We start from the raw sequence: 22621 nt of genomic DNA, 5'->3' as shown, positions 1-22621 counted from the left end.
ACGCGTCAGCAGTACATGATGGCACAGTATTGTGATAACAATAATTACTCATAGGTGCGATAAATGTTACCAAGTCAGCCAAGTTTGATTTCTTGTTACAGATAGGGGTCGACAAGACAAGAATTCTTGTCTTGACAATAACTTCTTGTCTTGTCTTGAGAAAAAATCAAGAAATTTTAAAAAATCTTGTCTTGACGTTTTCTTGACATTTTATATCTTGTCTTGACTCAAGAAATTTCAACATCTTAAAATTTCTTGATTACCCGCTCCGGTGATTCCCCGGCGACCTTTTTATTGTGTTGCGTGCTAACACGGCCACGGGAGAGTCCCGATCGAAAATATAAATAAATGCAACATATTAGATAAAGAATGGGTTCTGCTCAGTAAATTTTGTCAGTATCTGAGAAGCTTTAAAACACTTTCTTCAATACTCGAAGGCTTGAAGGGGAAAACTATTGCACACTCCCATTGGTGGTAATTGGAGTAAACTTACTTTTAGAGAATCTGGAAATATTGGGCTCATTAACTTGATAATTAAATTGATAGAGACACTACCGACGAGTAATTAATTTACTTCATTCAAGCTGCGAGAGATAAAATACTGAAACACTATAACAAAACTAATTGGATATACTGTATAGTTCTTATTTTGGATCCTCGGCATAAAGGAGAGTCATTTTCCTCTTCGTCTTATAGGTCTTGATCCCGCGTATGAAAAAAAAGTTGATTGCAAGCTGAAAATTTGTTAATAGCTTAAGGGTGTCTAGTCGAATAAACTTTGATATATGGGAACACTGAAACAGGGGCAGTTTTAATTGTGGAACAGGTTAAAAATTTGGAACGGTCACAGCACGAAAACGGCAAATTTATTTTGTCCGACAGAACAGACTTAAACTCTCCGAACAAAGATTAAACTCTCATGAAAAAATCAGACTGCTATTTATTACCTGTCATAATTTCTGTCATTTGACATATTCTACATGTTCCACTCATTAAAACGCCCATTTGGTGATAAATAGCAGTCTGATTTTTGCATGAGAGTTTAATCTATGTTCGAAGAGTTTAAGTCTGTTCTGTCGGACAAAATAAATGTGCCGTTTTCGTGCTGTGACCGTTCCAAATTTTTAACCTGTTCCACAATTAAAACTGCCCCTGTTCCAGTGTTCACACATATCAAAGTTTATTCGACATCCTTAAGCTATTACCAAATTTTCAGCTTGCTATTAATCAACTTTTTTTTCATACGCGGGATCCGGACCTATTAGAGAAAACTTCTACAATCTACTTTATACAATAAATATTTAAAGCTTACTATTTTAATAAATCCCAAAATGATCTACAGAATCCAATACCAGAGCCAGCACTTAGTCTGAAAAAATAAGATAACGAATTTGATTTAGATATTACTTACCTATTTAAGAACGCTGACAATGATAACTTACAATCTTGGAAGTATGAAATTGAAAAATACATACCTAAATGATCCTAGGTCAGAATATACTGGTCTGAGAATAGACTTAATTGGTGGAGAAGACACGAAAATATCTACCCGTCATTATCGAAAATGGCCAAGGATTTTTTCGGAACGCCAGCAACATCTGTACCTGCGGAAATGCTATTTTCAAGAGCAGCTTTAACAATAACAAAGCCAAGAAATTTGCTAGGCGTTGACTCCATGAGAAGTATTATCTGCCTTAATTCATGGCTTCCCAGCAAACAGACCGACGTGTTAATTACGTGAATTTCTGGTACATTTGTCACCAAAATACGTAAATTGCTTACGTGAATTTCACGTGAAAATTTGGTTGGAATGTCACATTGAAAATACGTCTTTAAATTACGTGAATAACTCGTCTTCAATAGACGTGTTATTCACCTTAAATACCAATAAAATGTTTCGGGAAATTCACGTTGCAAATACGAGTTGATTAACATATCTTTTAGGGAATGTATATATTAGTATTCACGTGAAAGATACGTCCTCGGTTCACGTAAATAATTCGACCTTAATTAACTTACTAATCATGTAATTATTATCCTCATATGACATAAATAAAACAAGCCTATAAAGTATTAACAATGTATTTATTTAGTAGAATTTAGAGACTTTAAAACATTTGTCTTGTATAATTATTATACAAGATAATGAACCAAAAATGCTACCAACCTAAAGACGCATTAAAAAATTTGCCAACACAAAACACAACACAGGTCACTTTTTATTTTGACGATACTTTCTTGTTTTTTCACGACACTTCAACCCTCGAGCAGTGAGGTAAACGTTAATACGAAAGGCATTATTATAAATATAAATAAACCCGCCTAAAATAAAACGAGGGAAATAAAGCTCTTCACGTTTCACTTTCACTTTTTGTTGTGAGAAATGTGAGAAGCTGATATTAGAGGTTATGCTCATCGATTATAAAAATCGATTATTTTTAAATTACAGTTAAACTATTCTACTTACTTTAAATTAGTATTACATATTTTCTTTTTGTTTTTAAATTTCTTCTGCTATTACTTAATTGGTCTTACTAAAAATCTATTTCAATACCAGAATAATATAAAAAAATAATCCTATCGAAACGTATCTATTATTCGATAAATCGATTAATTTAGTTTTCGAACCAACTATGTTAAAGTGTTAATCACGTTAATCACGTATCGTGGTCACGTGATAGTATTTAAAGGAGGAGAAAGGCTTGGTAGTACGTCATCACCGCGCGCGATTTGAAAATTAGACTCGACATCATTTTAGCTGTGATATTTTTAAAGAAAAAAAAATAACAAAAATAGCTTCAAATCAAGGTTGGATTGAAATAGTTATGCTAAATGATTTTAAAAGCGAAATCATAAACTTTTTGTTTAAATATTGGTATTATTTACATTACTTTACGTGGAATACATCAAATTTTTCGACGTCCATAAAATACAGGGAGTAAAATTCAAGCGATACGTATTTAACCAACACCGTTGTAAAATTTTGTTTTCAAAAATATTTCTCAAAATTTAACCAAAGGAAGTTATTTCTGTTTCGTGATTATTACGTGAAATAAACGTACCTTTGCGATGTAACCGACATTCACACCTATGATAAAAAACATGTACAATATTCGTCATTATGATTTTATATTATTCTAATGTCAAACATGTATAAAGGAAGCAAAAATATATTGGTGAATGATTTGGCACTGAAATACGTTTTTTTCCCGTCATAAATCTCCGAGTTACGTATTCGTTGAAATTTGCCGTAAATTTAACGTAATTATCACGTAACTGGGCTCAAACCTGTTTGCTGGGTTATCAATGCCGATTTAAAAATGTGCTAAATTTGTTATTTAAAATAAAAATCTAGTTTGCAATTTTATTTTCAACAGGATTAGGTAAGTATCATTAATTATTATTTTTAATTTGCATTTTTGTAAATCGTTTTAGTAAAAAAAATTGTTCAATAAATTAAAATATGTTAGATATGTTATGTTCAAATAATGTTATCTTTTTCACAAATAAATACGTTTTAGAGTTTTCATTATTAGTCAAGATATGTCAAGATTTCTTGTTTTCTGGACAAGAAATCTTGGTATTGATATAAAACTTCTTGTCTTGTCTTGAAATCTAAAATTACTTCTTGTCTTGAAATCAAGACAAGATCTTGAAATTTTCAAGAAATTGGCGACCCCTAGTTATAGATAATCGATTTGTAGTAATTTCAATGTGACATAAAATTTAGGCATGGGATAAAAAAGTTTATTTGAAGAAAGTGTATTTTTTGTTCTTCTTAATGGCGGTACAGACTCGTTTTGTAACAGTTTATTTAATTATAGAGTAGTCTTCACATACTATCATATTTCTCAAATTGGGCTCTGTACCGCCATTATATTACGTATGTGTGCCAAATGTCTCGACAAAATATTCAAAATTAAAGCTGCACTCTTGGAACCAGGGCTGAATGGGCTATAGCCCAGGGCGGCAGAATTCAGGGGGCGGCAAATTTTGGTAAAAAATGGCACGGGGGAGGGCGGCAAATATTCAAATTCGCTCTGATTGAAACGCGTTTTCAGCGCTCTGATGTTGCCTCTTAATGCCAACAGAAAATAGCTTTATAACCATAGAAAGTACAAATTATACATAATGTTATGTTTTATGTCTGTTTAGATGCAACGTACTTTTGGTAACGGAATTTGGGCTTTGAAAAAACCAGTTATAGTATTTGAAAAAGAACAATTCATTGGAGATGACAAAGCATTTGTTAACCACCTGATTAAAAAATACCATTTTTCGCTAAATTTAGATCTAGATCAAATCGGCAAATGTCATCTTGTGGAGTTTTTGAGAGAGAAGATGACTAAATACGTAAGTATTACAATTTATTAATTTTTTTTTATTGATAAATATGATTATACGTAGAATCCTAAAGTATGGGTTATATCTCTAAAATTTAGAAACTATGCAATAGGAAAATTATCTAATATTTCTCTTCCGAATTTGACTTAGTTTGAATCTAACTACCAGATTGGCTGTTCTTCGTGGGGTACTATATCAGCATATACAGGGTGGGCCAAAAAAAAAGAGTCCACCTCGATATTTGGCAGTAGTTATTAGATTTTAAGGAAATGCCGAATCAGATTGATTTTTATTTTTAAATTACAATTTTTTGATATATAGAATAGAATAGAATTTATTCATCCACAAAGTTTACACAATTCTTACAAAAAAATGTATATAAATCTTATTGGACTAGTCAAAGTTTTAGTACAATATATAGTAAAAATACATATGATTAAAATAAAACAGTGATTACAATAAAATAAATAAGAAATAAAAGTTACAAATAAAAATTTTAGAACTGTTGTTGCAAAAATGTTAAAAATTTAAAAATCCATCAATACTATAGAATGTGTTGTCCATTAAAAATGAATACACAGTTTGGCGAAAACCTTTATGTGAAGAATTACTGAGATTTAATATATTGACTATTTTATTGTAACATTTTATTCCAATATATTCAGGTGCATGTTGGGATACACCTAATCTAGAGAAAGGTTGTCGAAAATTTGATTTACCTCTAGTATCATGTGAGTGAATGTCCTCATTTCTGTCAAACTTAAGCTTGTTTTCCTCAATGTGCAATATTAATTGGAAAATTAAAAGGCTAGGTAGTGTTAAAATATTAGACTTCTTAAATAGTGGCTTGCAACTATCCGAAAATGGAACGCCATACATACTTCTTAAAACTTTCTTTTGAGCTATAAATGCCCGTTCAAAATGAGATGAGCAACCCCAAAATATTAAGCCATACTGAAGTACAGACTGGACTAAACTAAAGTAAATCATCCGCAATATATCAAATGAGACAGTTTCTCTTAAATTACGCATTATATAGCTACATGTACTTAACTTTGCTGATACATGATTCACGTGAGTTTCCCAGGTAAGTTTATGATCTAGGGTTACCCCCAAAAATTTCGTTGTAGTACAACTTTCTACTGATTTGCCATCCACATGTAAATAAAAGTCGGAATTTGGAGTTAGGTTTTTTGGTAAGAAACGCATAAAAAGCATATTTTATACTAGTGACGTCATCCATCTGGGCGTAATAACGTAATCGATTATTTTTTAAATGGGAATAGGAGTCCTGTGGTAGCTCATTTGAAAGGGTGTTCAATTGTATATTCAGTAATATAAACAATAATATTATTATTTATAAAGGGTGGCCAAAAAAATAATTTTTGAATCAAATTAATTGACGCAAAAAGAAGAATGTATGTAATTTATTTAACTCAAAATTCATTATATTGTCATTACATAGAAAAAAAGTGTTTATTTGGCAAATAAACATTGCTTTTCGCTTAAATTAAATGCTCAAAGTGTCAAGAGGGAGATGGAAGTGTGTCTATGATTTAATTTATGCGAAAGAAATGTTTATTTGTGAAATAAACATTTTTTCTATTTTCTAACAGCCGTACAATGTGTTTTGAGTTAAATAAATTACATATGTACATTCTTCATTTTGCATCAATTAATTTAATCCAAAAAATATTCTTTTGGTCACCCTGAATAAATAATGATAATAATGTTTATATTACTAAATAGAGAATTGAACACTCTTTAAAATGAGCTCTCACACGACCCCTATTCCCATTTAAAAAAATCATCGATTACGTCATCACGCTCTGATGGATGACGTCACTAGTATGAAATATATGCAAAAAAGTTGCAATATGAAAATAAAAATCGACCTGTCTCAGCATTTCCTTAAAATCTATTAAGTACTGAAAAATAACGAGGTGGATTCTTTTCTTTGGCCTACCCTGTATATTAGCTGACGTTAGTTAACGTATTGACGACTACCTATCTTATTCACAGCTATTTGAAAAAAAGGTTCGGTTCTTTGTTCATAACATTTTCTCATCACAAGCGCAAACTAAGATAAATTTTTGATTTTATTAACTTTTATTTTTACGATTTATTTATCACTTTCTCTTTTAATTAACACTTATTTAACACTCCTTTAATTAACACTTTTTGTTTGTGATGAGTTCCTTGAGCATAGTATTTGTTGTGCCCCATTATTTTGTTTGCATGTTTGTGTAAAGCAACCGGAAAGTACATAACACTTTAGTATCCTGATGTCCAGATCCAGATTTATATCGTACCTACAAAGAATTATCTTGTACTTAAAAAAAGCTATTCTTGCTTGTAAAATACCAAAATAATCTCTGAAGATAAATACCAATCGGTATTTAGTTTGCAGCTTAAGTAATTATTCTTTTAAGTATCTACCTGACCGTCATTTTTTTAAAGAAGCTGAAAGTGTATCTTTTTGCTTCTTCTGCAAATTTCTGGAAAACTTTTGTTGTTTTCTCGTTCTTACTAGAAGATATCACACGTCATCCGCGTATGCTATGCACTGTTCTTCGATATTGAACGTACTCCTGTTTGCGCTCATATTGGATCTTCTTTCGATTTGATCAAATATTGGGTTGCTGATTTCCTTGTTTTAAATCACTATTCACTATGAAGTAGGTACCTTGAAAAGCTTTCTACCATTATTGTCCTATTTCTTGTGTTCCTAAGCATCATTGTCATAAGCCTTAGAAACTTTTCTGGTATTTTTCTTGTCTTTCTAAGCATAATTGTCACAAGCCTTAGAATCTTTTCTGGTATTTTTAATGTTCTCATGGTCTCATATATCATCTTTCCGTTTATGGAGTCGTATGCCTGTTTAAAATAATTTTTAAGTAACATGTAATCATAAGTTTTATTCATAGCTATTATTTTTAATTAATTTTTAACATACCTACTGATTTGATCAGTGGTTGTTGTTCTTGGTCTAAACCCTCCCTGGTATTCTCTGATAATTTTGTTTTCATACTTCATTATAGTCCAAGGCGCATCTGTTTTGAGATGGACGTTGAGAGGTGACTCAAATTTTTTTTCAGAAATTGCTAGAAAATAACTCAAATAATAATATTTGAGTTATCCTCCCACTCAAAATGGTCCGGAACATTGTTTAAATAATCAAAATGTCAAAATATGAAGGAAAAATTCGATTTTTTTATTGGTTTTTTGATTATAACTTTAAAACTATTCATTTCTGAGAAAAGTTCTACTGACATAAAAGTTGCGTAATTAAATTTGCTATAATATAGAGTTGGTTAAAAATTTAAAAACTAGTCACCCTTTTTGCAAAATAGCAATAATTGCAAAAAAACATACAAAAACAAGTATTCGCATTTTACGTTTTTCAACCATTTATGCTACACTTAAGACCTTCATATTTTACCCAGAAAAACTATATGATACAGTAAAACAAAACTGTCAATTTCATTAAGATCGGTTTAATAGATTTTGCAAAATAAATTTTGCAATCAAGCTTTCGCAAAAAAAATTCATTTTTTTAAAATGTTGCAGGACTGAAAATAAAGCAGATAACAAGTTGAATTTTTATGATTATACATTACAAATCGGCACTTCATTAAAACCTTAAATAGAGCAAGGAACAAACATGGTTTATATCCAGTTCACAAAAATAAACTAGGGTTGGCCACTTCTCAAAACTGCACATGCGGGGAGTTGGGTACTTTAGAGCATGTGATTTTCGATTGCGCAAACTTCCAGATGCTGAATCAACAGTTATATAAGAATCTACAAACAGTAGGAGTTACTCTCCCCACCAATTTAAATTCCATTTTATGTACACGAAATATAAATTTGTATAAAATTGTTTATAACCACTTAAAAAATATGAAAATTGATATTTAAAAAAAATATATATATATAAAAAAAAATTAAAAAAAATATAAATATAAAAAAAAAGAAAAAAAAATAATAAAAAAAAATAAATAAATATTAAAAAACAATAAAAAAAAACAAAATAAAAAAAATACAAAAAGAAACAAAAAAAAAACAAAAAAAAAAAACAAAAAAAAAACAAAAAAATCACAAAGAAGGCCTAAACCTCCGCGAGGATGAATCGGGTTTAGGTCTTAGCGCGAAAGAAAAAAAAAAAAAAGAAAAAAAAATTAATATCAATTAGTGGTTTAGTATAAGTATTTAGTAATAGTGTTTTATTAGTATGTATTTTTAATGTAATGTATGTAATATATGTTTGTGATTATTAAAATATAATGTATATCAGTTAAAATTAGGAAATTGTGTCTATGAAAATAAAAAAAAAAAAAAATTTGAGCTGGCCAATTGGTTCAAACCAAGGTCATAAATCTAAACACACACACACACACACAGTATGTCCCTGTAAGTTGTATCCATATGGAAAACTTTTTTATTATTAATTTTACGAAAAAAGTTATTCTTTATAAAAAGCTCTGCATGGTCCAAAACCTAAGATTTAACCATCAAATATCAATTTTTTTGAATATTATACGAGGTATGTCAAAAAGTTTGAATTTCACTCAAGAGTAAAGTAGCTTCATTTTTCACAATATTGAAAATTGCTATTATGAAAAGTTGTTTGGAATTAAAAACTATATTCTAATATGCAATTACATCCTTCTAATTGAAAATTTTTTTTTTTGAAAAATTATGGATAACTAACATTATTTTCAGTTATTTCAATTTTGATAACTCTTTTATTATTAATTTTACGAAAAAAAGTGATTCTTAATAAAAAGTTCTGGATAGTCTAAAACCTAAAATACAACTATCTTATATGAAGTTTTATCAATTTTATACGAGGTATGTCAAAAAAGATAAATTTAGATCAAAAGTAAAGTACCTTTATAGTTCAGAATATTTCAATTAAAAGGATGTAATTACATAATGAAACATAGTTTTAATTCTAAATAACTTTTCATAATAACAATTTTTGCTATTATGAAAAATAAACGTATTTTACTCTTGAGCGAAATTCATATTTTTTGACATACCTCGTATAAAATTGATAAAATTTAACATAAGATGGTTGTATTTAAGGTTTTAGACCAGGCAGAACTTTTTATTAAGAATCACTTTTTTTCGTAAAATTAATAATAAAAGAGTTATCTGAATTAAAATAACTGAAAATAATGTTAGTTATCCAAAATTATTCAAAAAAAAATTCAATTAGAAGGATATAATTGCATACTAGAATATAGTTTTTAATTCCAAACAACTTTTCATAATAGCAATTTTCAATATTGTGAAAAATAATGCTACTTTACTCTTGAGTGAAATTCAAACTTTTTGACATACCTCGTATAATATTCAAAAAATTTGATATGTGATGGTTAAATTTTAGGTTTTGGACCAAGCAGAGATTTTTATGAAGAATAACTTTTTTTCGTAAAATTAATAATAAAAAAGTTTTCCATATGGATACAACTTACAGGGACATACTGTAGAAGTTATTTATAATAATGTACCTTTCATTTGCAATTTGCAAAATTAAAATCGATTAATTACCACAGCGTCAGGAAATTTTTTAAATGACCATTCATTTTTGGTGCTACGCGCAGGACAGCGGTGTTCGATTCACACAAGTTGATTTCCACCAAAATTTCTTCTAATCTTTATCTAATATATTATTTTCTTACTCTATATTTTGCTGTATTTTAATATTTTAATTCCACAAAAATCAAACTAATTTTATTATTGTTTGTGAAATATTGTTTAAACAATTGCATATGTTTAAAAATAAACTTTTATTCTCTAAGTTAAAATATATGAACAAAGAAATTTTTTGCTAAAAAAAGTGTTATTTCAAAGGATAGAGTATGTGTTTTTATTTTGCAATAAACAAATTTATTAATTTATATCAAAATGTAATAAAAATTAAAATGTATCAATCATTATAAAAGGTCATTGGAATGCCCAATCAGAGTAAACTATCCGCTGTCCTGCGCGTAGCACCAATAATTAATGTTTATTTAAAAAAATTCCTGGCGCCGTAGTATTTAAGAGGATCGGTACGTATTTTCGGCTGCAATGCTATTCAAATGGGGATTCATTTTTTTCAAATCCTGAGAAAACTAATAAGTATTTTTGAAAAATTTAAACGCAGAATGAAAGATTACGTTATTAGCGAGGGTCGAAAGTCCCTGAGAACTTCTATAATGTTTATTTTAATAAGTTACAGGGGTGAAAAAACTAAGAGAAAATTTAGTGTGATTTTTAATTTCAAATATCTCATTCAAAATAAACTTTTTATTTATTCTAAGGGACTTTCGGCCCTCGGTAATAATTTAGTCTTTCATTCTGCGTTTAAATTTTTCAAAAATATTTATTGGTTTTTTCAGGATTTGAAAAAAATGAACACAATGCCGTGGTAATATTTTCCAAATCTGTCTTTGTCTTACAACGCACTCAACCGAATATAATATTGTCAGCATATATTGTCAGTCAGAAACTGACAATCAGTGACAATTTTAAATATTTGACATTGCATCGGGAATATTTTGAGAAATTGATTAAATATTATTGATATATAGTGTATTTGATAAATAATTGATTTAAGACGTGAACTTAATAAAAAGTTATTTATTGTGTATTATTTGTGGAAGATCCAAGCAGAGAATACATCAGATATATCCTGTGATCCAAGTATTTTGTTGTTAGAGATGTTCAAAATTGAAAGCGTTCCAAAATAACAACATATTATTAAAAAATCACTTTAACACTTTTCCTCTTTTCTCGATTGATTATTAGTTTTTGTTGTACAAATAAATTATTACAATCACTGAAAACATAGTTAGTGAAAAAATTATCACATTTATTAACTGAATTAATAATTTGCAATTATAAAAATAACAGTTATCCAAGAACATTCAAAAGCCATCTCTTTAAATTAATTATGACATTTTCAAGTAGAATGACATTCTAGTAATGTTTACATATCCACACCAGTGTGAATTTTACTACACGTAATTTGCCGTGTAAAGACATAAAAAGTAGGGATACACGTTAAATATTTGCGAATTATGTACCCATAGCCTTAATCGATTTTAGTTTTGCTAATTGGAAATGAAAGGTACAGTACACTTCTATAAGCAAAAAAAAATTTAACTTGCTATCTGCATTATTTTCAGTCCTGTAACATTTTGAAAAAATGAATTTTTTTTGCGAAAGCTGGATTGCACAATTTATTTTGCAAAATCTATTGAACCGATCTTCATGGAATTTAAAGTGTTGTTTTAGTGTATCATAAACTTTTTCTGAGTGAAATATGAAGTTCCTAAGTGTAGCATAAATGGTTTAAAAACGTAAAATGCGAATACTTGTTTTTGTATCGTTTCTTCGCAATTATTGCTATTTTGCAACAAGGGTGACTATTTTTTAAAATTTTTAACCAATTCTATATTGTAGGAAATTTAATTACGCAACTTTTATGTCAGTACGACTTTTCTCGGAAATGAATACTTTTAAAGTTATAATCAAAAAACCAAGAAAAATATCGAATTTTTCCTTCATTTTTTGACATTTTGATTATTTAAACAATGTTCCGGACCTTTTTGTGAGGGAGGATAACTCAAATATTATTATTTGAGTTATTTTCAAGCAATTTCTGCAAAAAAATTTGAGTCACCTCTCAACGTCCAAATGTACTAATATTTTTACAGATGCGCCCTGGTCTATTGGGCTTTTTTTATTTTGCAAGTATATTATAGACTACTTGTAATATACCCCTAGGTATAGCTTTCGATCGCACATCATTTGTAGATCAGGCAAATATCTATAAAAGGGATACACTATTCCATTGTTCTGGCATTTCTTCCTTTTGCCAAAATGTCAAGCGTATTTTTTTCATCCTTTTGCCGCGTACCTTCAAAATTTCAGGTGGAATACAATTTTTTCTTATTATTTGTTACACCTCATTAACTTTATTCAGAGTGGGTTCTTTCCACGTTTCACGTGGGTTCATTTCCCTCTGGCTCCTCTTGTTGGGCTGTATTTAAAAGATCTTCGAAATATTCGGCCCACGGCTTTAATTCCTCTTTAGAAGTAAACCTTCTTCCTTTCTGCAATACTTTATATTATTATTTTTTTGTTTCCCTCGATTTCTTAACTTCTTGGTAGAAATCGTTTACCTCTTTGTTTATGTATCAAGGCTTCTTCTATGGTTTTTAATTGCTTTTCTAGCTGTTCTCTTTTCTTCTTTCTGCGAATTCTTTTAATTTCTGTTCTTCTAGCCACATAGTTAGGATCGTATTTTGGGTACCTATTTCCTCTGTCTATTTGTACTTTTGCTGTTTCTTCGTGCCAAAGCATTCCTACATTCTTCATCGAACCAGTCTTGATGTCTCTTTAAATACACTCCTCCTATACACTTTTCCACTGCTTCGGAAATGGCAGTCTGTATGATCCCCCATTCTACTTCTATTTCGTGATTGACTGGATTCTCTAGCCTAACCTTTTATTTATTTCTTCCTCTAATCTGCTTACTACCTGCTTCTCTTGAAGACGATATAATTGGTAATTTCTTCTTCTTCTTTTTATATAGACATTACTCTGTCTGTTTTTCAATGTGCCTCCAGTAAGTTGTCATTCCATCTTTTTCGTGGTCTTCCCACTGATCGTCTTCCTATTGGGGAACCGTCTCTCGCCGTCCTTACTACTCTATTTGTTGTCATTCGGCTTATGTGGTTGTTCCATTCCACTCTTTTGCTTTTCACCCAGTTATTAATGTTGTCCACCTTGCATCTCCTTCGTATATCTGCACTTCTAACTCTATCCCACAGCGTCTTACCATCGATTTTTCGTAATATTTTCATCTCTGCTGTTTCTAGCCTAGCATTGTTTTTGTCCTTTCTGTATCAGGTCGTGTTTCTGCCGCGTATGTCATTATTGGTCTGATGACTGTTTTGTAAATTCTGCCTTTCACTTCTTTTCAGATGTTTTTATTTCTCCATATTGTTTCATTCAGGCAACCTGCGGCTCTGTTTGCTTTATTCACCTGATCTTCCACTTCTGTTTCGAGCTTTCCGTAGCTGCATAGTGTGATGCCTAGATATTTAAACTCCTTGACTTGTTCTGTTATTTGACCCTCCAGCTCTAATTTACACCTTATTGGATCTGCTGTTATAACCATGCATTTAGTCTTTTTGGGGGAAATTAACATGTTAAATTTTCTAGAGGTTATATTAAATTCGTGCAGCATACGTTGTAAATCATCTTCACTTTGAGAGATTAGTATTGCGTCGTCTGCATAGCAGAATATTTTAAGTTGTTTTTCTCCCATTTGGTATCCTTTTTTTGTTCTTACTTTTTTTATTATTTCGTCCATGATCAGGTTGAACAACAGAGGACTCAGGGAATCTTCCTGTCTTATCCCATTGCCAGCTTCAATTGGGTCAGTTAGTTCTTCATCTACTTTTACTTTTATTCTGTTGTTCTGGTAGATATTTTCGATCGTTTTAATTATTCCTAGAGGTACCTCTCTTGCGTACAATAAATGGATAACGTCCTTTAATTTGACCCTGTCAAATGCCTTCTTGAGGTCCACGAAACATAAGTATGCCGGTTTGTTGTATTCTAACGATTTTTCTTGAATCTGCCTCATTATAAATATAGCGTCGGTGTATGATCTTCCCGACCTAAAACCTTGTTGTTCTTCTGCTAATGTTATAATTTTATTCAGTTTGTTTGTTATTACTTTGGTCGTTAATTTTAGTGTTGTGTTTAATAAATTAATTCCTCTGTAATTCTCCGGGTCCGATTTTTCTCACTTTTTGAAGAGAGGTATTAGGATACTTGATCTCCATTCTTGTGGTATTCTGTTTTGTTCTATTATTTTTTGGATTAGTTTTAATAATTGTTTGGTCAGGTCTTGTCCTCCATACTCTAGGAGTTCATTCGATATTCTGTCCTCTCCTGGTGATTTTCTATTTTTTAATTTCCTTAATGCTTCCGTTACCTCTGCTTCTTCAATATTTATTTCTTCGTTTGTTGTCACTTCAGGTGTTGGTGGTTCGTTATTGTTATCTTTAGCAAAAATGGATCGAAAATAGTCTGCCCAAGTTTCCTTCTGAATGTGTTTCGTTTTTATTAGTTCGTTCATCTCTTTTCTTTGTCCTCTGAACATTCTCCATATTTCCTTTTGTGTTCCGTAGAAGTCGTGTTCCATCTGTTTTGAGAAACTCTCCCAGTGTTCTTTTTTATTTGTCTGACTAAGTGTTTGTTTCGTTTCTAATTCTTTTATAGTGGTTGTATGCCTGTTGTGTTTGTTGTGTTCTGTATTGTAAAAAGGCTTTCTTCTTTTCTTCACATTTTATCTTCACTTCCTCTCGAAACCATGGGGTTTTCTTTTTTGATATATTGGTATTCGTTACTTTCCTCTCTCCAAGCGATTCTGTTGCTGCGTTAATTATGTTACTTTTGAGTTTTTCCCAGCTTTCCTCGATGTTGTCGTTTTCTAATATTTCATTATCAGCAATCTTCTCTGATATTCTTTTTCTATATAAGTACTCTGTGGATTCCGTACTTAGTCCTTCGACTTTGATTTTTGTTTGTGTTGGAGCCACTCTCTTAGGTGTGAAGCATTTCATGGTGATTCTAATTTTACATAATACTAGGCTGTGGTCACTACCTACATCTGCTGAGTTGAGGCATCTTACGCCAATTATGTAAAATTAGAAAATTGGTAATTTAATCTGTCTAATTTTTCATCAGCGGAACTTTCCCGTTTTCATTTGATTCCTTATGCAAGCTTCGTCCCTCTATTCTTCTGTAACTTTTTGAAATAATTAAAAAAATTTTGTTAGAAAATAAAAACTGAACAGCTTATTTTTGAGACGAAGTTGGGAAGATACGTTGTTAATACATACGGGGGTCGGCCTAAGTCAGACAATACTCTCGAAAAATCTGCATGAGTCCGGCAACGCTCATAAGTCTGGCAAAGCTGTCGAACAATGTTAAAACGAAGCATGCTCATGCTTTTTCTTCAGTCAATTTTATCGGTGTCGTGATAGCACGTGGGCGTCGAGCTACGTGGCATGTGTGCGGGAGTACCTTAATGTTCATTCTGTAAAATTCATACGCAGACGAGGAATCGCTGAGTGGCCCGCACTGCCATGTGACCTAACACCCTGTGATTTCTTCCTGTGGGGCCTTCTCAAGAACCGCTTTTTTTCAAGAGGAATACGCACCCTTCCCCACCTCCAAACTGGATTGAAGAGAAATTTGAAAATCTTCGCGGATAGCTTAACGTGCTTCGCTGGACCTGCATCTCCGTTGCGAAACGTTGCAATAAATGCATTGATCAAGATGAGCATCAATTTGAACACTTACAGTAATCTTTTTCGAATCCTTTTTGTAAATTCATCGAATAAATTCATTTTGACGATGCAGTTTTTTTAATGCAAATTTGTTGCCTGACTTGTGTCGACCCCTGTATAAGATATATCATATTAAACACATCAATAATTCACATCAATAATTTTCGTGTAGACTTCATATACGTAGACTGATTATACATTTTATGTTTTTTAGAGACAAATAGCTTACTTTACCATAGCCATTAATAATCAAGTAGTTGGAACGATGATGTTTGAAGTAAGCACACTTTATTCGATATTTTAATATTTTATATTATGTATATGCTGTTAGAACTGTAAAAAGGTATTCCATGGTTGGCGAGCGGCAGCAACCCCTAAAATTACGTTATACCGACCACGAAAATCAAATTTAAGGTGAATGACCAATTTTAGTCATTCTTTATGTTTTCAAGGTAGCTGAATCCGAATATGAAGTTTATTTTTATCTAGAATTGGTGGAAGATGACAAGATGATTGGTGGCAATTTTGATGATTTTTCATATTTACCTCGCTGTACTGTGTCATCATTGAAGTATTGAGATAACAATGAGATTTGTCCCAAATGTTTAAACAATACTTTAAACATAAAGTATGATCAAATTTAGTCATTCACCACACCGTGGTCAGTATCTCGAGAAATAAGCGTTTTCTGGGAGATTTCCACACGTCTATAAAGTCACATAACTTTTTCCCTATTGCATATTTTGACTTAAAATTTTCCAGAAAACTTCTTCATAACTCATGTTTTAATGCTCTGTTGATTAAAATTATCAACTAAAAAGTATGTCACCTGTCACCCAACTTTTTTAAGTAAACATGAAACTAACGAAATCTGACGACAAATTGTTTAAAAATTAACAATTTCTCTTTTAATTTGTTTAAACATTTTGGACAAATATCATTGTTATCTAAATTCTTCAAAGATAACGCACTAAAATTTTCAAAAGGAATATCAGTGACATTAGACACCCAGAAGGAATCATTTCTTGAACTTAATTTTTTGGCAGAACAATGACTATAAGCATGCTATGATAACAATATCAATGTTTTATCCTTAATAGTTTTTGTAAAAATAAAGTTTTATCTTTAATTTTTTTTTGGGAAAAGACCAATTTATATAAAGACCAGTTAGTACAGATAATTTTAGTTATGATTCCTCAGTCTAATTGTATTCAGTGCAAGAATATGCCTCGAGTTCGAAGACACCAAAATTACCACCATTTTAGAGATTTTGACCGGGGTAGAATTATTGCCTATAGAGATATGGGTTTGTCGTATCGCGAAATTGGCCGTCGTGTTAATTGTACGGCAGTGACATTTATGCGAGGATGTCGTGTGTGGACAAACGAAGGTAGGGGAACACGAAGAAGACCAATGAAGAAGACCAACTGGTCAACCGAGGCGTACCACAGGGCGTCAAGGTAGGCGCTTTAGACTCCTGGGTCTGAGAGACCGTTTTGCTACTACGAGTCAAATAGTTGACCAATGGTTTGGAGTAGAACGTAGACTTGTTACTAGACGTAACCTATATCGTAGCATTTGAGCCTTTGGACTGGTTTCATTCCGCCCCCACGAGTGCTTCCTTTGACTGCGGACCACTGTCCTCAACGTTTGAATTGGTGCAGAGAACGTCAGCATTGGGTGGCAGAATGGCATAATGCAGCATTCAGCGATAAATCGCGATTTTGTTTAGGTATGCATGATGGACGTAAGATGATAAGATGCCGCCATACGACGCCTTTTCGCCAGATGATAAGTCGACGAGATATCAGGTTTGCTGTTGAGAGGCATCTACACAGGACAGTTGTAATGGTTTGGGGGGTTAATGCCTATGGTAGCCGATCACAACTTTTGTTTATTCGACGCAGTATGATAGATGCGCGTTATGTTGATGACATCTTACAAACCAGTTTACTGCCTTATTTAGACGGCCGTCGAAACGCCCTTTTTCAGAAAGACAACGCGCGTCCCCATATTTCTTATCAAACTATGGACTTTTTCCAAGAAGCTGGCGTTAATTTTTTGCCGTGGCTACCCCGTTCACTGGGTTTAAATCCTATCGAACATGTGCGGGATATGATGGGGAGGAGACTGTCCACTTTGCACCATCCTCCACAGACTCTGGCACAGTTAATCCATGAAATTCAAGTTGCTTGAAACGAGGTGCCACAACCAGACATCGATCATCTCATTTTGTCAATGCCTAGACGCGTACAGAAGTGTATTCAGCTAGGGGGTCGCCAAACACATTATTAATTTTTTTTTCTGATTACATGTCAATAAAAAGTCTTGCCAATTTTATCGTTTTATTCTTAACAGGAAACAGTAGCGATCAACAGGTTGCGAAAACGCGTTCCAAGATTGCGGCTGTAATTTTGAATATTTTTTCGAGATATTTGGCACACGTATTCGTAATATAATAAAGAATGGCGGTACAGAGCCCAATTTGAAAAATATATTAATAGGTGGAAATTACTCTGTAATTAAATACAATATTAAAAAAACGAGCCTGTACCGCCATTAAGAAGAACAAAAAATACACTTTCTTCAAATAAACTTTTTTATCCGATGCCTAGATTTTGTGTCATTTTGGAACTACTAAAATTTTTTATTTCATTAGTAGTTCCAAAATGACACAAAATCTAGGCATCGGGTAAAAAAGTTTATTTGAAGAAAGTGTATTTTTTTGGTCTTCTTAATGGCGGTACAGGCTCGTTTTTTTAATATTGTATTTAATTACAGAGTAATTTCCACATATTAATATATTTTTCAAATTGGGCTCTGTACGGCCATTCTTTATTATATTACGAATAAGTGTGCCAAATATCTCGAAAAAATATTCAAAATTACAGCCGCAATCCTGGAACGCGTTTTGGCTACCTGTTGATCGCTACTGTATCATCTTTGAAAATGTAACCTGTTGCCAAAAAATTAAGTTCCAGAAATGATTCCTTCTTGTTTCTAATGTCACTGAGTATATTTAAAGCGAACAAAAATTAAGCGAGGTAAATATGAAAAATCATCAAAATTGATTTTTCGCATTTATGCATAAAATTTGATTTTTAAACCTGTTACACCAAATATAGATAAAAATAAATTTCATATTCGGATTCAGAAAACTCGAAAACATAAAGGATGACCAAAATTTGCCGTTCGCCTATCATGGTAGCTTTTCGCAAATTAGAGGTGTACCACTCGCTTATGGTGAGTTAGTGTGTTACATGATGAGAATCTCTGTCTATATTGATATTTATCCTCTTGTGATTTTATCAAAATTTAACTTTATAAGTATTCGATTATCTCTTTTGTTTGGCCAATTGGCTTTATTTATCAATTGCCTGTTGAATGTTACGAAAATGAAGGAAAAAAGTTATAAGTACTTCAAAAAAAGTTCTGCATGGTCTAAAACCTAAGATTTCATCAATTTTATACGACGTAGGTATATCAAAAAATATGAATCGCTCAAGAGTCAAGTAAGTATTATTTTTCAAAATATTGAAAATTGTTATTAAGGAAAATTGTCTGGAATTGAAAACTATGTTCTATTATATCTTCTTAATTAAAAAAAAATTAACATTTTTCTCAAATTGGGGATACAACATCATTTTCATTTATAACAAATATGATAACTCTATTATTTTTAATTTTACAAAAAAAATATTATTCATGCTCTACATGATCTAAAACTTAAGATGCAACCATCATATCAAATTTTATCAATTTTATACGAGTTTTATAAAAAATATGAATTTGGGTCAAGAGTAAAGTACCTTTATAGTTTACAATACCTCATTTAGAAGTATATAATTGCATACTAAAATATAGTATTTAATTATAAACAACTTATCATAACAATTCTTAATATTGTGAAAAATAAAGGTACCTAGATACTTGACTTTTGAGCGAAATTCATATTTTTTAACATACTTCCTATAAAATTGTTAAAATTTAATATTTGATGGTTACATCTAAAGGTACGTATAAATATGCGCGCCGTGTGCGCGCCGTTTGTGCGCAACTTGAAAACACGTACTAATCTAACGAACGCGCCACGAACGCGCAGCGCACACACGGCATATCTATACGTACCTTTAGGATTTAGACCATGCAGAACTTTTTACGAAAAAAAGTTATTCTTGGTTAAAATTAAAAAGATAGCTGGGTTAAAGATAAAAATTCTGCATGGTCTAGGACCTAGGACTCAACCATCAGGTATTAGATTTTATCAATTAAAACAATCAAAATAGATAGCAAGGCAATAATGATGGTAACTTTACTGATACGATTACTTTTTAAGTAGATGTTGCTTTTACAGCTTTACAATGATCTGGTACCTCTAGCGTGTGAAAATTTTCTTAAAAGATGCAAAGATATAAACGGGGGTTATACTGGCACTCCAGTTCACAGGTAAATTTTAAATACATATCTACAATAATTATTATTACATATCTATCATATAGGCTATTGATTATGTACTATAGAAAGGAACTACAACATTAACGGGGTTTTATTATTTCATATGGTCAATGAATCTCTATACATGAAAAAAATTGCGGAGTGCTACCATTTAAAGGGGTGCGTTTTTGAGAAATGGGTGAATTAGTCCCTGGGCACAGGTTACATTAGGGTGAGTTCTATGCACTTTTGGTACAAACACGTCTACATAAAAATTGTTCCTTGTTAAATTTGCTATCTAAAGATAACTTTTTAAAGTCAAAGATACTTTTTCTTACAAAAATATATTCAAAAGAAAAAGCACAAACAAACCCAAAAGAATGAAATTTTGTTTTTTGTCCCATAACTTTTGTCCACGGAAATATAGGTATAGACATTGCTTCACAGAAAAAAAACTTACATATTTTCTCTTTAAGATTATGTTTGGTAGAGGTCATTAAGATTTACAGTTTTCGAAATATAATTTTTCAAAGTTCGCCACTCACAGCAATTTTGGGCAATTTTCCTTGTTATTTCGAAAATATTGTTCTGTAACTTTTTTCTACGTAACTTTAGGCATATGCAATGGTACATGTAGGAGGAATAGAAATCAATTACCTTTAAAATGTTCTACTGTATAATGTTGTACGACTTCTTTTAAAGAGGTTATCTTTTTCAAGACTTTATACTTTTAACGAGCTTTTATATTTTTTACGATTATTTTTTAAATTTCCCATTATAACTTCGTTTTTCTACATTTTGGTATATATTATATAATAAAAAAGAAAGCTTATTCTGTTTACTTTAAAATGGTGTATTACAAAAAATTCTAGGATTATTTTTGAATAAGATATGCTTTTTCAAAGTGTAATAAGTAATTGCAACGATTTTTGATTTTAGGATTATTTTTTAAATTCCATATTATAACTTTTTTATGTGATTGTGTGTTATGATTGAATCTTATTTTTTATAGGTAATACTTTGGATTCACTTGACTCGGCTGGGCAAACTTCAAAATATGGATTAATTCCAATATTTACTGTCAAAGCTCCTGCACCACAAGATTTGCTTGAAAAAATAGCATGTAAATGTACCAAAGGATGTACAAAAAACTGCGGTTGTAGGAAGATAGGAATTAGTTGTTCAATATTCTGCAAATGGTGCATGTGCATGGTTACTAATTGTGGGAACTCTGAGATAACTGAGGTGTCAGAGGAAGATATTGAAGCTAATGCTAACGAATTGATTTTAAAAAATTTTTAAATGTCAACGTTTAAATAATTTTAACTAAAGTGATGTTTTCTAAGACTAATGTTTATGTAATTTTTGTAAAAGAAATAATTTTAAATAATATAGGTAAAAAAATATCAAAGAATCACTCGGTTTCCATTACATATTTAAATACAGATGATACACAATCTTTTAAAGAACAGAAAGTAAGCCCTCTTTATTGAGCAATATATAGTATATTCATGTACAAGAAAAAAAGTTATAATGAGAAATTTCAAAAATAATCGTAAAAAATGTAAAAAATAATATTTTTTTTATATCAGGTATTATATAATATATAATATAAAATTATATTATATATACTATATATAATATAATATTATATAATATATATTATATAATAATAATATTTTTTTTTATATTATATTATAAAAAATCGTTAAAAGTATAAAAACTTGAAAAACCATAATCTCTTTAAAAAAAGTCGTCCAACGTTATACAGTAGACCATTTTAAAGGTAATTGATTTTTATTCCTATTACGTGTACCATTGTGTATACCTAAAGTTACGTAGAAAAAAGTTACAGAACAATATTTGCGAAATAACCAGGAAAATTTCCCAAAATTGCTGTGAGTGGCGAACTTTGAAAAATCATATTTCGAAAACTATAAATCCTAATTACCTCTACTAAACAACATTTTAAAGAAGAAATATATAGGTTTTTTTTTCTGTAAAGCAATGTCTATACCTATATCCTCGTGGACAAAGGTTATGGGGCAAATAACAAAATTTCTTTCTTTTGGGTTTCTTTGTGCTTTTTCTTTTGAATATATTTTGTAAAAAAAAAGTATCATTGACTTTCAAAAATGATATTTAGATAGAAAATTTAACCAGGAACAATTTTTATGTAGATATGTTTGTACCAAAAGTGCATAGAACTCACCCTAATGTAACCTGTGCCCAGGGACTAATTCACCAATTTTTCAAAAACGCACCCCTTTAAATGGTAGCACTCCGCGGTTTTTTCATATATAGATATCCATTGACCATATGAAATAATAAAACACCGTTAACGTTGTAGTTCCTTTTAGCTATCTTATTTTGAATATAATCAATAGCCTAATAATATACTACACAATATGTATATAATATATAGTGAGGGGAAAAATTATGGAATAAATTTAATTTTTCAATGGGCGATTTTGGAA

The 22621-nt window shown here is 30.9% G+C and overlaps 1 protein-coding gene across 1 annotated transcript in view; it reads left to right on the top strand.

Annotated features, from left to right (window-relative positions):
* Positions 1–22621, top strand: part of LOC114326373 (probable inactive peptidyl-prolyl cis-trans isomerase-like 6) — a 63910-nt gene that overhangs the window by 22037 nt on the left and 19252 nt on the right. The window contains exons 2-4 of the mRNA XM_050641630.1: positions 4156–4353; positions 15925–15987; positions 20065–20156. Of these exons, the coding sequence (XP_050497587.1) occupies positions 4156–4353; positions 15925–15987; positions 20065–20156 (353 nt within the window). The remainder of the gene's footprint in view (positions 1–4155; positions 4354–15924; positions 15988–20064; positions 20157–22621) is intronic.

Source organism: Diabrotica virgifera, chromosome 1 (assembly GCF_917563875.1).
Source record: "Diabrotica virgifera virgifera chromosome 1, PGI_DIABVI_V3a".
Taxonomy (NCBI): Eukaryota; Metazoa; Arthropoda; class Insecta; order Coleoptera; family Chrysomelidae; genus Diabrotica; species Diabrotica virgifera.
The sequence above is the reverse complement of the archived record's forward strand: the minus strand, read 5'-3'. Positions and strand labels throughout refer to the sequence as shown.